The sequence below is a fragment of the Terrapene carolina genome, unplaced genomic scaffold, assembly GCF_002925995.2.
Source record: "Terrapene carolina triunguis isolate 2854851 unplaced genomic scaffold, T_m_triunguis-2.0 Scaffold35098, whole genome shotgun sequence".
NCBI lineage: Eukaryota > Metazoa > Chordata > Testudines > Emydidae > Terrapene > Terrapene triunguis.
The window spans coordinates 9,271,325-9,287,224 of NW_020699449.1; the positions used below are offsets into that span (position 1 = coordinate 9,271,325).

General features: G+C 44.4%; 1 protein-coding gene across 1 annotated transcript in view; it reads left to right on the top strand.

Moving 5' to 3' along the window:
* The window catches only part of LOC112117246 (sushi, von Willebrand factor type A, EGF and pentraxin domain-containing protein 1), a 166,130-nt gene that overhangs the window by 49,629 nt on the left and 100,601 nt on the right, over positions 1-15,900 (top strand). The window contains exons 6-7 of the mRNA XM_026646539.2: positions 3,314-3,493; positions 8,889-9,086. Coding sequence (XP_026502324.1) covers positions 3,314-3,493; positions 8,889-9,086 — 378 coding nt within the window. The remainder of the gene's footprint in view (positions 1-3,313; positions 3,494-8,888; positions 9,087-15,900) is intronic.

Below are 15,900 nucleotides of genomic sequence, written 5' to 3' on the forward strand. Positions count from 1 at the left end.
TTCAACGGAGCCTGCCAGCCCTCCTGGCCGGGACTGCGTGTATGTGTCGGCTATGTGACTGTCTTGCAGGGGGAGGAAGGTTACAGATCCCCTGCTGCGCGGCTCTGTGATGCAGGGTAAGGACCGCTGCATAAGATCTGTAACTGCCCTCCCCCGCCACCAAGTCACAGAGCAACACCACCGCCCCCACCACACAAAACATGAAAACCACCTCCCAGACTGACCAGGATAACTAGTCACTGCACTGTATATGTGCCCTGCTGCTGCACCTGCCCCCTGCTAAAGGTGACTGTCCTGTCCAATGACCAAGCCCCTTCCCCCCCCTTCAGACAGACTCCCCTCCAAAAGAAGAGGATGGAAACAGAAATGAACAGAAACGTATTCTTTATTAACAACCGCACATGGAACGGGGGGGTGAAACTTGGACGGGGTCTTGTGTGAGGCGGGTAGGAAAGGACTTTTCAAATTTTGGGGAATGAGAGCCTTCTAGTGGTAGAGCAGTCCGCAGGGGTGGAGTGAAATTTTTCACGGCCCCTTCCACCCCTCCGTGTTTGGACTTTGGGTGAGGGGGGTATGGGACTTGGTGGCGGGGCAGGGCAGTTACAGAGAGACTGCAGCGGGGCTCTCTCCTCCTGCCTCCGGTCCTGCAGAACATCCACAAGGCGGCGGAGCGTGTCCGTTTGCTCCCTCATTAGTCCAAGCAGCGTTTGAGTAGCCTGCCTGTCCTCCTGTCGCCACCTCTCCTCCCGTTCAATGTTTGCCCGGTGCATTTGGGACAAGTTCTCCCTCCACTGTGTCTGCTGGGCTGCCTGTGCTCGGGAGCATCCCATTAGTTCAGCAAACATGTCTTCCCGTGTCCTCTTCTTCCTCCTCCTAATGTGCGCTAGCCTCTGGGCAGATGTGGCTGTGGGAATTGGAAAAAGGGAGTGAATTCCTGAGACAGAGCAATGTATCTGTGAACAGAGAACATAGTCTTTCTCTGTGAACAAGACCATGCAGAGCACCTATCACACGCGCACTGAGGACAAGGTCGAATTTTCGGCCCTCGCCTACAGTGCCTGCGGTCTTGCTGTGGCGAGCTGAGGAGCAGGGCTGGACACCGGACTTTGTCTAGCTGGCAAACATGGTAAGCCGTAGACTTGTGGCCGCTTAAAACTTTAAGAGTGGCACTGGCCTCCTTTCACATAGAAAGCAATGCGAGTCTCTGCTGGCAGCAATCCTGCAAGCATGAACTCTGGCCCTGTCCCACCCCCTCGCGGCTGTAAACCGCGTGGCTGTAAACCGGCGGTTGCAGTTCTGTAAAGGGACGGGCAAGCAGTCCCAATACTAACTTTCCCCTACCTAATTCACAGCAGGGAGTCATGCCAGACATCACCCTCCTGAAGGTCTCGGAGAGCCAGAAGGAGAAGATGCTCCGGGACAGCCTGCAGAAACCGGGGCCATTTGCTGCACTGCTCTGCAAGGCCATGATCCCGGAGTACCTGCTGGCGTTGTGGCAGGGAAACGTGTCCTACCACGGGGGGCCTAATAAGCTCTCCCTGCCCAGGAACCTGCTGATGAGGCTGGAAAAACACCTGCAGGAGGTGTATGAGGAGTTCTCCCCGGAGGATGTCGCCTCTATCCCCGGTTACATTGACCAGTTCTTGGCTTAGGTGCCCTTGGAGGGACAAATGACTGCAGGGTTTTGGGCACTATAATCATGAAGCGGACATTGTGCAATTTTTTGAAAATGGTTCGGACTATATATTGAGGCGCCCAAAGACAGACTAATCATGATACACTTTGCACTGATTCCCCTTTTGTTTGACTTTCCTGTTTACATGTTTTGAAGCACTTTACCCGCTGTTAATATTTTCAATCTTCCTGTTTTGTTGCAAATAAATGTTTACATGTTTTAAAGCACTTTAGCTACTGTTAATATTTTAAATATGCCAGTTATGTTGTAAATAAATGTTTAGATATTTAAAACACTTACTGCTTGATCCTTCCCCTGAATCTGTGTCTGGGGTAACGGCGGGGGACGGTTGGTAGGGGATCTCTGTCAGGGTGATGAAGAGCTCCTGGCTGTCGGGCAAATCAGCGGTGCCAGCGCTGTCGACTGCCTCGTCCTCCTCATCTCCTTCTTCATCTTCCCCGTCCGCTAACATGTCGGAGGAACCGGCCGCGGACAATATCCCATCCTCAGAGTCCACGGTCAGGGGTGGGGTAGTGGTGGCGTCCGCACCTAGGATGGAATGCAGTGCCTCGTAGAAACGGGATGTGTGGGGCTGGGATCCAGAGCGTCCGTTTGCCTCTTTGGTCTTCTGGTAGCCTTGTCTCAGCTCCTTGATTTTCACGCGGCACTGCGTTGCATCCCGGCTGTAGCCTCTCTCTGCCATGGCTTTAGAGATCTTCTCATAGGTCTTTGCATTCCGTCTTTTGGAGCGCAGCTCGGAAAGCACGGACTCATCTCCCCACACAGCGATGAGATCCAAGACTTCCCGATCCGTCCATGCTGGGGCCCTCTTTCTATTGGATTGCACGGCCATCTCTGCTGGAGAGCTCTGCATCGTTGCCACTGCTGCTGAGCTCGCCACGGTGTCCAAACAGAAACTGCGCTTCAAACTGCCCAGACAGGAAAAGGAATTCAAATTTTCCCGGGGTGTGGCTGGTCAGAGCATCCGAGCTCGGACTGCTGTCCAGAGCGTCAACAGAGTGGTGCACTGTGGGATAGCTCCCGGAGCTATTAGCGTCGATTTCCATCCACACCTAGCCTAATTCGATATGGCCATTTCGAATTTAGCGCTACTCCTCTCGTTGGGGAGGATTACAGAAATCGATTTAAAGAGAGCTCTATGTCGAACTAAATGGCTTCCTGGTGTGGACGGGTGCAGGGTTAATTCGATATAACGGCGCTAAATTCGACATAAAAGCCTAGTGTAGACCAGGCCTAACACTGTCTTCTCATTCAGCATCATTCAGTAACTCCTCCCAGAGCTAACTGAACAAAACTTCTTAGTTACACTTCCTTCAACTTCATTGACTAGATATGGACCCAGATTTCCCAATGTGACGTCTTAAAGAGGCCTGGTTTTCAGAAAGGGGTAAGCACCCACCTTGTGAAAATCAGGCCCCTGTAAGGTGTTTTAACATAAGCACCCAAAATCACTGGTCACTTTTGAAAATATTGGCTCCATTTATAAGCCCAGATTACCAAAATGTTATTTTCACTGTATCCATTTAAATGACAAAGGGTTTTAGAAGTGACCTTTAAACTGTCTGTTGTTCCTCTCTTTATGGTGAAAACGTAACACGCTTGTTTTACCATTTGCAGTTCGAACATGTCCAAAACTTCACACACCTGAAAATGGACGAATTAATTGTTCGTCAAGTGATATCTCATACAAGACAGTGTGTTTTGTGACCTGTGATGAGGGCTATGAACTGGAAGGAAACTCCCAACTCACCTGTCAAGGAAACTCTCAGTGGGATGGAAAGGAGCCAGCGTGTGTGGGTATGTTTTTGATCGTTGCGTGTCTGTTCACATAGAACCATGTCTTGAGGAGGGATTGATAATGGGATAAGAAAATGACCTCTAGATTGCTGGTTGAAATCCAGCTGTGATATCTAGAAGTCGCTCCTCTCCTGTGGCTGTTTGATAACCTGTATGAAATGAATTAGTGATCACAGTCCAGTTCCTGGTAGACATGGCTCTCACACAGAAGAGGGCAAGGGTGAATCTCTGGGGAGACTCAATTACCCTCTCAGAGCTAGAGATGATCCCTCCAGCTAAAGATTGAGGCATGCTGGCAGCATGGGGGAAGCTTAAGCTACTGCTGCCTCCTTTGTTGGAATTCCCAGCACAGAGGCCAAGGGTTGAAAGGGCTGAGGACGCTGAGCAGCCCTTTTACTCCTTCAGGGGAAACTTGCTGGTCCCGTTTGAAGCACATTGGTGGAGCAGTGCGGGGAACCGTCCGCTGCTGGTGCCTGCTCGGGACTTGCTATGTGAATAAGTAGAGGACTTTAGACTCCAGGATTACCAGTCCAGCACTTTTCATGAGTGCTGACTTCACTGGAAAACGTTAATAATAATAATAATAATAATTTTTAAAACCCAGTGAAAATACAGAAATCATGAACATAGGGCCTGACTTTTCAGAAGCTGGGCTTGTTTGGTGCTCCTGAAAATTGTGGGTGCAGTTAATGTCATCGGTAAATTTTGTACCCACGTGTCCAAATGACCTACATTATGCCCATAATTATTTGTAATTCAAAAACTACAGGGACAAAAATGGGGACCCTGTGAGGGCAAGGCTGAACATTGAGCCCTCGGCGTAGATACATGCTTTAAAAACATCATGAAGATAAATTCATAAATTTTGGATTATTTACACTAAGTACATTAAGAGCCCGATCTTGCTCCCAGATCAATGGGAACATTTTATTTAACTTCAACAGAGCAGGCCTGGGCCCTGAAATGCCATTGGAGGATTATTATTGGAGGACTTACTTTACTCTGTCATTTCTTAATTTTTAATGATTATAATTCAGTTCCATTATATATCAAAAGGCTGCCTCATGCTGTTTGATATTATTTGACTCTTTTGCATAATCAAGCAGGTTATATGAGAGTTTTTGCTGGATTTCTAAGTCACCCATGGCAAGGCTTTGTTCTTGTTGGTCCCAAAAATCCAGTGTAAGAGTTTCCTTTGATTGCCCCATTGCAAAAAGCATTAGCTGAAAAATCTGGGCTCACTCCTGCCATGGCGGCACACAAAGATAACTTGTATAAATCCCCCACGCAAGGAAAGCAGATGTGAAATTCCACTCATGGAATGATTGCAGGATCATGAAAATGCTAACCTGAGTCCTAATATCACATTTTAAAAAATTGTTCTCCTTACTGATGTTCTAAATTATTACTCTCACTGTTAAAAATGTACACCTCACTTCTAGTCTGAATTTGACTAGCTGCAGCTTCCAACCATTAGATCTCATTATGCTTTTTTCTGCTAGATGAAAAAGCATGTACTATCAGTAGGGCTCCGTGTCTGTCACGGTGATCACGGAAGTCATGGATTCCACAACCTCTGCAACTTCTGCAGGGGAGGGTGCGACAGGCCCAGGGGCCACCCAAAGCAGCTGGCTCCGGGGACAGCCACACCAACCACTGCTCCGGCGGCCCCGGTGCCTCCTCCCCCAGCACCCCCACTGCGCCCCCCAGTACCCCTTCTCCCCCCCAAGATTTAATCACAGGTATTTTTAGTATAAATCATGGACAGGTCACGGGCCGTGAATTTTTGTTTATTGCCCGTGACCTGTCTGTGACTTTTACTAAAAATACCTGTGACTAAATCGTAGCCTTAACTATTGGAAATACTTCCCAGCATAGGTGCTTGTAGGTGGTGATCAGGTCATCTGTTAACCTTCTCTTGGTAAATTAAAAAGATTTTGCTCCTAAGTCTCTTGCTAGAAAACATGTTTTCCAAATTTCATGTCATACTTACATCACTTTTCTGAATCCTTTTACATTTTTCAACATCCTTTTTGGAAGTATGGTCACCAGAACTGGACCGAGCATTCCAGGAATGGCCTCACTAATGCTATGTTATAACAGTTATTCTGGGTTGTTAGGGCCCAATTAGTTTTACCTGCCAAATACTGTAGGGTTTTTTTCCTACAAGGGTGTGTGTGCGTTACGTGTATTTTTAATTCAAGCAACTTTTTATTGAAGATGTTATTGTAATGAATTGTCTTGGATTATTATGTTACATTATATTCTGTTGTCTAAAATTAAAATATTTGATAGGCATGAAAACTTTTTTCTTTTTTTCTAACTTGCAAAAACAAAAGTTAATATTTCCCCACCACTAAACTCTTTTATCTCTTTCCCTCTTGTATTCCACTGAAGAATGGTTTATAGCCAACATCTTAGATTTAGTGTACATCAGGAAATGTTAGTCTCCTCATATTATAATGCTCTGTACAATGCCCATGATTACTGCGGGATTACACAGTTTGTTGGCATTAATGCCAAGGGTACTGATGCCATCTAGTGTTGAAAGAATTAGTGTGCCCACTTTTTAAATGTGTTTTGGCCAATCTTCATCCTCAAGGTTTATGTATAAAAGGAAGAGGAGAGAGAGGTTAATTAGTGCCCTGCTGTTCAGTATTCTTTTTGTCCATTAGATCAAAATTCATCTGTTAGTTTATTAACTGTGTACTATACTCATTTGGTTTCAATCAGCTTCATGTGATGCACTGTTTTACAGACATGGGACAGATTTTGCTTTCTCATATGCTGGATTTTCACCCTGTATTTCCATCGGCATGAGTAACTGAGATCAAATTCTGACCCATCCGGTGTTAAATTATTTTATATTTATATACATTTACAGAATCATAGATTGATGGGACCAAATTCTGCTCCTATATACATCCTTTTAAATCCAGACTTATTGGGTCAGATCCTAAACCTGTGTAAATCACTGTAGCTCAGCTGAAGTCAATGGAGCCAAGACCGTTTATACCAGCTGCGGACCTGGCCCACTGAGAGCAGAGGACCTGTAGAATTGTAGGAGTCAGAGATGAAAAAGATCTATTAGGCCATCCCGACCTTTTCTCTAATAATACAGGATTGCTCCTTATATAGTCTAGTGTTTTGTCCGGTTCAGTAATATATGTCCTAAGTGCTGGGACTATCACCACTTCCTCAGAAGACTATTCCACTTTTCCTTGTATTCAGCCTAAATTTTCCCTTTCTCGGTTTCTTCTCTTCACTCCTAGTTATATATCCCTTTGTACCACCCTACATAGTTCCTCTTCTCTTTGTGTTTGTGCCTGTCATTACATCATTATGTTCCTTCCCCTAAATTGTCACTTATCCAACCAGCTCATAATTTAGCTCTTTTAATTTTGATTCCCTGATCATTTTTGGTGCTGCTCTCCCTCCAATTTGTCAATAGCTGTCCCATAAAGAGGTGCCCAGAAATGAACACCATTTTTACTAATGGAAATAGTTTTAAGTTTTAAGACAATTATTCTGTCTAAAATGAATGTGTATACACTCAAGGCCTCTGCAGACTGTCAAAATGACAACAAGATATGAAGTATTAGTAGTAGTAGTTTAAACTTTAATCTTAATTTTTCAAAAGCAAGAGTTCCAAGGGCAGGAAATGTTTATAATACTTAGATTCTTTCTTTAAAATAAGTTTTGTAGAACTGACAGCTTTTCAAGGACTTGACAAAGAAATTTTTTGTCTAGATATTAACTGTTCTGAATCCTTTCTACACCATCAAACGTCATGTAAGGAATGAACAAGGCTCCACCATCCCTATCTGTCCTGGGAAGCTTTTTGCATATCCTCTATGTGAAGTCTCATAGGTTTTCCCTCTCTGAGTAATGTTCAACAGAGGGATTCTTTCAGTCAGCTCCTTTGACATGTTTGACCAACTACCTAATGACACGCCTGCCATGGCAAACTCTTGCTTCATACATGTCTTAACACATGTCCCAGATATTTCCATCTTCTTTTCTGGATAGCTTGGAGATGAGAAGTTGCTGAACTCTATGATGAATCTTGGTGCTATACATTCATTCCATTTAATACTTAGCATATTCCTGAGGCATTTGCTTTGGAAGGCATATTAATATTTCAAGGCACATTTATTGAAAATACATGTTTGTACAAATTCCGTATCCACCTTTTACCGTATTTGCCCAGCTCTACATGACAACAGTAAAAATTGCATTAGCTGCCTGAAATAATAAATATGGCCGGTTGAAAAACAGGATAAAGTGTTGGTGAAAATGTAATCATTTCCCTCCCTCCTTCCTCCCACCCCATTTTATTTTTGGAAATTTCAAATTTTGATTAATTTTTTCTTCACAATTTGAAAATATTTGACCTCCCCTAGTCACAAAACATTTCATAACATTAAGGTACGTTTTTGGTCCCTGCAAATCCATAGTCAACATTTGCTAAACTTGGAACTTTACGTTTACATGGAAACCAGCAAATTGTTCTTTGGTTGCCATGTATAGTTCCCTGAGTTCCGGTTCATATTTTAGGTTTGAACAAAATCAGATATCAGCCTATAATAATTTGAAACTGGATGTAGGTTCACTTACAAGCCATTTCACAAACACAAGGTGATTGAGCATGTAATGAAACCTGAAATAAACAAATTTTAATGACTTTTTTGTTTTAGTAACGTTGTTGTACCTCTTAGTTCTCATTTCATGGCATTGTAGAAATGGTTCTTTGTAGTTAGTGTGCAGCAAACTGCTCATAATGACACTTCAATATCTGTATTGTGACAATGAGACAACAAAATAGGAACAGGTGAAATTAATAGATTCTTGTACAAAGCTGTGGTGTGATTCCAGCAGCAAAAAAAAAAAAAAGGTAAATGGTGAATTGAAGAAAAAGGAGCAGACCTGATACAAGGGGGTGGAGCCAAACCTGATTTGTCTCATGAGGATATTGCCAATGGTTGTAATTTACTGAAAGAGAACTCCTGCAACCATAAGAACTCACCTGAATTCCAGCACCCATTTCAAATGTCCATAAAAATCCAATCTGAGTTTTACCTATTCTTGTCACAGGGGGAAGTCTCAGTAGTAAAATCAATGTTTGGCCTTCAAAGCACAATGTAACTCATTCAATACAAGGAAGATAATAAATATAACAGAATTTTCCAGGCTATCTGAAACATTTTATCCTTCATAAAGGCTGAGTGAAAAATACCTTATTAGTAGAGATCGTCAATGGGGCTGAGTTGCAGTGAATTTTAGAACAAGTTTCAGATTCCTTTTCTACATCCTATTATGGGGTTCTTAATTGCTGGTAACTTTGGATGTGTGTAGTTTCTGTGTCCGCTGACATTTGTGTGTTTACTTCCTGTAGAGGTGCATTGCCCCATCTTCCAGAAACCTGAGAGTGTGACAGTACATCCATCAAGTTGTGGACAGGAACCATCAAAATCTGGAACAGTGTGCCAGTTGAGCTGCCCCCGGGGATTCACCTTGTCTGGGGTTAGAGAAGAACTGAGATGCATTCCTTCTGGGAGATGGAGTGAAAATGTCCAAAAGGCTCTATGTAAAGGTATAGACCTGAACAATAATTTCCACTGCATGTAGATGTGGGTTCAGAGGGAAGGGGATTGCAGAGAGACAGATAAAGATGTGTTTGAACCTGAGGCAAAGCCTGATTAAAGTGATCTTCAAAATGTACTGCTTCCGCTATTGACTGACAATAGAATTTAATATTTATTAGTTCAGCAAGATTGTTCAGGTACATTTATGATGCACCTCACCATCAGTCAGCCCTCTGGAGACCATCCCAGGTGTCCTGTTTTGTTGGGGTTCGTGGTACTATGTGACTTTAAGGCCTGGGAGAAAAAGTTAAATTATAAATTGAAGAATGAAGAGGAGAAAAACCTAGGCTTTAGAGATGGCCAAAGTGAAACCAAACAATATAATAACAGTAAAAATATCAATGGGATAGCATGTGTTTATATAGTTCCTTTTATCTCAAGGTTCCTTAAGTGCTATGGAAACTTATACTAATATGCAAGATATATGAAGGTGTTTTATCCCAGTATATCAGAGCACCCTCCGGAGTGAGGCACTAGCCAGGGCCGCCCAGAGGATTCAGGGGATCTGGGGCAAAGCGGGGGAGCTGCGGTGCTTGTACTCACCCAGCGGCGGTCCGGGTCTTCGGCGACATTGCGGCGGCGGGGGGCCCTTCAGTCGCTCCGGGTCTTCAGCAGCACTGAAGGGCCCCCCGCTGCCGAAATGCCGCTGAAGACCTGGACCGCCGCCGGGCCAGGGCTCGCGGGGCCCCTGCGGGGTCCGGGGCCTGGGACAAATTGCCCCATTTACACACACACCCCCAGGCGGCCCTGGCACTAGAAACTTTAGGGCACACAGCGAAGAATGCTGTAATTAACTGAAGCTGCACAGGAAGTGTAGATGGTAAAAATTTAATTACATTAGTATGAATTTGGCCAGGGCTCTGGCATGAACACCGAGCCCTTTCAGAAAATATTAGATTTTTTTTTTTTCATACACAAATATACTTTCAGTTTGAATGCCTGGCATTTTTCTCTGTGACATTCTGCACCTGAAACAGAATGGAGGGCCTACCAGCAGAGAGGCAGGTAGACTCTTTAGAAATGTAAGGGCACATTACAAAAAACAGAGTTATAACAGTTACTTAGCACATCACTACAGAAAGTGCCACAGGATTTCTGTTGTTTAATGGCCATAAGTAGTGGGAACCTTGATATTACTACTTATCCTAAACACCGCACCTCCAGCAGCATAATGATCCCTAGTGCGTTGTTTCAGTATTGACTTGGAGGGTAGAGTCCCACCTACTGAATCAGCAGCAGCCTCCATGCTCCTGGAAGTTCTTCCATGCAAATATGGACTAGGCATAACTTATAATTAGGGCTGTCAATTAATCGCATTTACCTCACACGATTAACTCAAAAAAATTAATCGCGATTTAAAAAATTAATCACGATTAATCGCAGTTTTAATCGCACTGTTAAACAATAGAATACTAATTGAAATTTCTTCAATATTTTGGATGTTTTTCTACATTTTCATATATATTGTATTCTGTGTTGTAATTGAAATCAAAGTGAATATTTTTATTACAAATATTTGCACTGTAAAAATGATAAAAGAAATAATATTTTTAAATTCATCTCATACAGGTACTGTAGTGCAACCTCTTTGTCGTGAAGGTGCAACTTACAAATGTAGATTTTTGTTGTTGTTGTTACATAACTGCACTCAAAAACAAAACAATGTAAAACTTCAGAGCCTACAAGTCCACTCAGACCTACTTCTTGTTCAGCCAATCGCTAAGACAAACAAGTTTGTTTACATTTATGGGAGATAATGCTGCCCACTTCTTATTTACAATGTCACCAGAAAGTGAAAACAGGCATTTGCGTGGCACTTTTGTAGCCGGCATTGCAAGGTATTTACGTGCCAGATATGCTAAACATTCGTAGGCCCCTTCATGCTTCGGCCACCATTCCAGAGGACATGCTTCCATGCTGATGACACTCGTTAAAAAAATAATGCATTAATTAAATTTGTGACTGAACTCCTTGGGGGAGAATTGTATGTCCTCTGTTCTATTTTACCCGCATTCTGCCACATATTTCATGTTATAGAAGTCTTGAATGATGACCCAGCACATGTTGTTCATTTTAAAAACACTTTCACTGCAGATTTGACAAAACACAAGGTCCTAATGTAAGATTTCTAAAGATAGCTATAGCACTCGACCCAAGGGTTAAGAATCTGAAGTGCCTTCCAAAATCTGAGAGGGACGAGGTGTGGAGCATGCTTTCAGAAGCCTTGAGAGCAACATTCTGATGCAGAAACTACAGAACCCGAACCACCAAAAAAGAAAATCAACCTTCTGCTGGTGGCACCTGCCTCAGAAAATGAAAATGAACATGCGTCGGTCCGCTCTGCTTTGGATTGTTATCGAGCAGAACCCGTCATCAGCATGGACGCATGTCCCCTGGAATGGTGGCTGAAGCATGAAGGGACATATGAATCTTTAGCACATCTGGCACGTAAATATCTTGCAATGCCGGCTACAACAGTGCCATGAGAATGCCGGTTTTCACTTTCAGGTGACATTGCAAACAAGAAGCAGGCAGCATTATCTCCTGCAAATGTAAACAAACTTGTTTGTCTGAGCGATTGACTGACCAAGAAGTAGGACTGAGTGGACCTGCAGGCTCAAAAATTTTACATTGTTTTATTTTTGATGCAGTTTTTTTGTACATAATTCTAGATTTGTAAGTTCAACTTTCACGATAAAGAGATTGCACTACAGTACTTGTATTAGGTGAATTGAAAAATGCTATTTCTTTTGGGTTTTTTACAGTCCAAATACTTGCAATCAAAACTGTACACTTTTTATTCTGTGTTGTAATTGAAATCAATATATTTGAAAATGTAGAAAACATCCAAAAATATGTAAATAAATGGTATTCTATTATTGTTTAACAATGCAATTAAATCGCGCGATTAATTTTTGTAATTGCTTGACAGCCCTACTTATAATATCTGATGGGATCACACCACAAGGTGACAAGGCTGTTTGGATCAAGATGAAGCCGTGTGTATTGAGACCAGGCACCCAAGGTCTACTGTGATGGGCAACAGTGTGAAACCCTAAAATAAGAGATATCAGTAGTCTCTGAAAACTGAACGTTTCTAGTGAAGATGAGGGCAGTTGCAATCTGTTGAATTTTATACAAAGAAAACATGTCCCTGCTTAGTTCTCTTTGTTGTTTATATGTATTATGTAGCCAAAATACTTCACTTATCCAAAATAATCTGTTTGCTCACTGCCTATTATTAGCCTTTCTTCAGAACTTCACTTTTAACTGGAATTTGCTACAGCTGAAAGTCCATGGTCCTGGGAGTGTGAAACACAATTGGAAGTTGTTTCAAAGAGTGTGCTTGCTATGAAAAATTTCTTCAGAGGAAGGCAAAGTGGCTTGTATTTATTGTTAATGCAGTCTTCATCATGGAATTTTAATTACCGGAGTTATAGTTTGAAATGTAAATATCTCTAGCAAAGTAATAAGAGGCGTCAGTTCTTTAGCTGGTTTAAGGCCTCTCGGGCATAAAGGGTTCAGAGGTGAACGTTGTTGTCGTTGCCTAGTGAGACTGGAGACCATTTATCAAAGAGCACTCCAGTAATGAAATAATCCCGCTGCAGTGTTTGGAGAGGCTCCATGCCAGGATAACAAAGTGCTTTGGGTTTTGTGAGAGTAACTGGGGACTTAACTGTTGTTGGCCGTGCAGCACAGATTGCACCCATTGCTAGTGAAACAGAAACTCTCTGAAACTGGAGGAGGCCATTTGTCACATGTGGAACCTTTGTTTAGCAGCAGAAATTAGTCACAGCAGCCATTCAGTCAGAGCACTCTTCCCTTGGAGTCAGTTCTAGACCATGCCCCAGCACGGTGCTAGAAAGCACTGTTCTCTTGCTCTAATTAGATGTAAAGTTGAGGTCTCACACACCTGTGGACATAAAAGCTCCCATGGCACTTGTTGTAAGAGGAGAGGTGTTAATCTTTTACATTAATCAAGTTTTTACTTTGGTAATTACATTCTGTCTGCTTAAGTTGCCTCATGCAGTTTCAGTTAGGCATAATGTTCTTCTATGCTCCTATCCTAAAATAATGTTGTTGTGTACTGTTAATAATACTAAACAACTTTTCAAATTCTGGCCAAGAGGGTGCTGCCTTTCAGTGGTAGGTTAAGTGAGCCATCTTTCAGGGATGTTTTGAGCTTAACTAGTTAATAGACTCCATCCTTGTCACGCAGGACTCCATTGGAGTTTAGTCATTGACTTCAGTGGGAACAGGAATTTGTAGCCATTTTTATAAAGATGCGCGAGTTTTTCAGATGAAAAGTTATTATAATAAATAGTTGGAATACCAAATTATTTCTGTCCACCTCTCACTCTCATCTCCACGAGCCTATTCCCAACGTGCCTCCCTTGTCTCTGGCTACCTTCTCTTTAGAGGGGACCTAATTATGGGGCATATTAATTCATACTGTGAAACATGCCAAGGTTTGGCAAACCTCAGAGAAGACTTACGCTGGTCTGAATTATTTCCCTCCAGTAGCAATCCCACCATCTCCCTCACACATGCACACTCACTCACAAACATATGCACATCCACACGCGCACATTCTCTATAACATATCCTGGGACATTAGCTCACGGGAGACCCTGTGTAACCCCCACGCCTCCTGGGTTTGGTGCCCTGTCCCATGTAGTGGCACCGAGACCACTTAGAGAGAGATTAACGAGTCTGCTCTACAGCCTTAGCTAATGGCCATGTGGCTTTTAGCTCATGCAGTAGAGGCTCATGCACTAAGCTCCAGCGGTCTCAGGTTCGATCCCGCCCACTGACGACCGGGGTCTGTCAGTGTTACACCTGCACTGCTCCTTCCCTTCTAATGTCTTCAGGGATGGACTGCTGACCTATTTCCTCATGCACTTTTTTTTGGTGGTTCAGATTGTGGAGGCAGCCCCTGAGCTAGTTTTCCACCCGCCTCTGCATCCATATGAAATGTCTTCCGTGGTGATGCAGAAAACCCACCCCTTGCATTCCACATCAGCAGGATGGAGAATATTCTGGTTTCAATGCTGCCGTTTTAAGTAGTTTTCCCCATTCTTAGACTGAGATGCTCCAGAATGCTCCTCACTCATAGGGAACTCCTGAGAACTATTGGAATAAAAGGTGGAGCCTGTGGTGGGAATAGGAGATTTTTGAGTGGGGAATAGCTGGGATGAGTCACTGATTTAGTGATGAAATGGTCAGGTTTCAACAGGATTTACTGGAGTTTCACTTGTTTTTTCGGGTTCATGTGAAAGAACTCTTGATGACAATAGGCCAGATCAGGGGTCAGCAACCTTCGGCACGCAGCCCATCAGGGTAATCCAGTAGCGGGCCACGAGACATGTTGTTTACATTTACCCCCATCCACAGGCACAGCCACCGCAGCTCCCAGTGGCTGTGGTTCGCCGTTCCCAGCTAATGGGGGCTGTAGGAAGCGGTGTGGGCCGCAGGGACCAGGGCCGGCTCTAGGCACCAGCAAATCAAGCTGGTGCTTGGGGTGGCACATTTTTAGGGGCGGCATGGCCGGCGCCAGAATGCCACCCCTAAAAATGTGCCCCGGCCGCCCTAGCTCACCTCCGCTGCTGCTGCCACGGCGCGCGAAACAGCTGATTCGCGCACCGCCTCGGCTCGGGGTCTCCCCCTCCCTCCCAGGCTCTCAAACCTGGGAGGGAGGGGGAGATCCCGAGCGGCCGTCTCGCGCGCCGCTGCTCCCCCTCCCTCCCTCCCTCCCAGACTTGAGAGCCTGGGAGGGAGGGGGAGAAGCGGCGCCCGCTCCGCGGCCACTCGGAGTCTCCCCCTCCCTCCCAGGCTCTCAAACCTGGGAGGGAGGGGGAGATCCCGAGCGGCCGCGGGGCGCGAAACAGCCGTTTCGCGTGCCGCTTCTCCCCCTCCCTCCCTCCTAGGCTTGAGAGCCTGGGGGGAGGAGGCAGGGCTGGGGATTTGGGGAAGGGGCGGAGTTGAGGCGGGGCCGGGGGGGGGGGCGGCCAAAATTGTCTTTGCCTTGGGCGGCAAAAATCCTAGAGCCGGCCCTGGCAGGGACATGCTGGCCGCCGCTTCCTACAGCTCCCATTGGCCGGGAACGGTGAACCGCGGCCACTGGGAGCTGTGGGGGGGCCGGGCCTGCGGACGGTCAATGTAAACAACATGTCTTGCAGCCCACCAGCGGATTACCCTGATGGGCCACGTGCCGAAGGTTGCTGACCCCTGGGGCCAGATCCTTAGCTGGTGTGAAGCAATGTGACTCCATTGCCTTCAGAGAAGTTATGGCAATTTATACCTGCTGAAGATTTGTCCTGATGAAGCTGCCAATCGGAGTTCCCCAAAGTTGTGTGAATACAACAAACTGCTGGGTTTCGATAGTCCTTCTTGGGAATGCTTGTCTTCTGGGACTGAATGTGCTTTTGTTTGAGAAAATGAAGTATTTATAAACAAAAAACATGCAAAGAATTACACTGACTTTGCAAATGATTATAAGCAAAACTATAGGTGTCATTTTGATTCTCCCACTTTCCCACCAGAATCCCCATAAAACAAATTTTTGTGCCATGACCTTAAAAAATGGTGTATTTTTAGGGTAATTAAAGCTCAATCACTTTTGATATGAGTTCATAACTTCTTGTCAAGAAATAGGGGAATAAAGTAGCCATTCCTCATCGATGAATAGATGTGTTGTTTTAATAAAAGGCAACTGTGGTGTTAAAACAAACCCTCGTTCTATTAGTATTATTTGTAGTATGA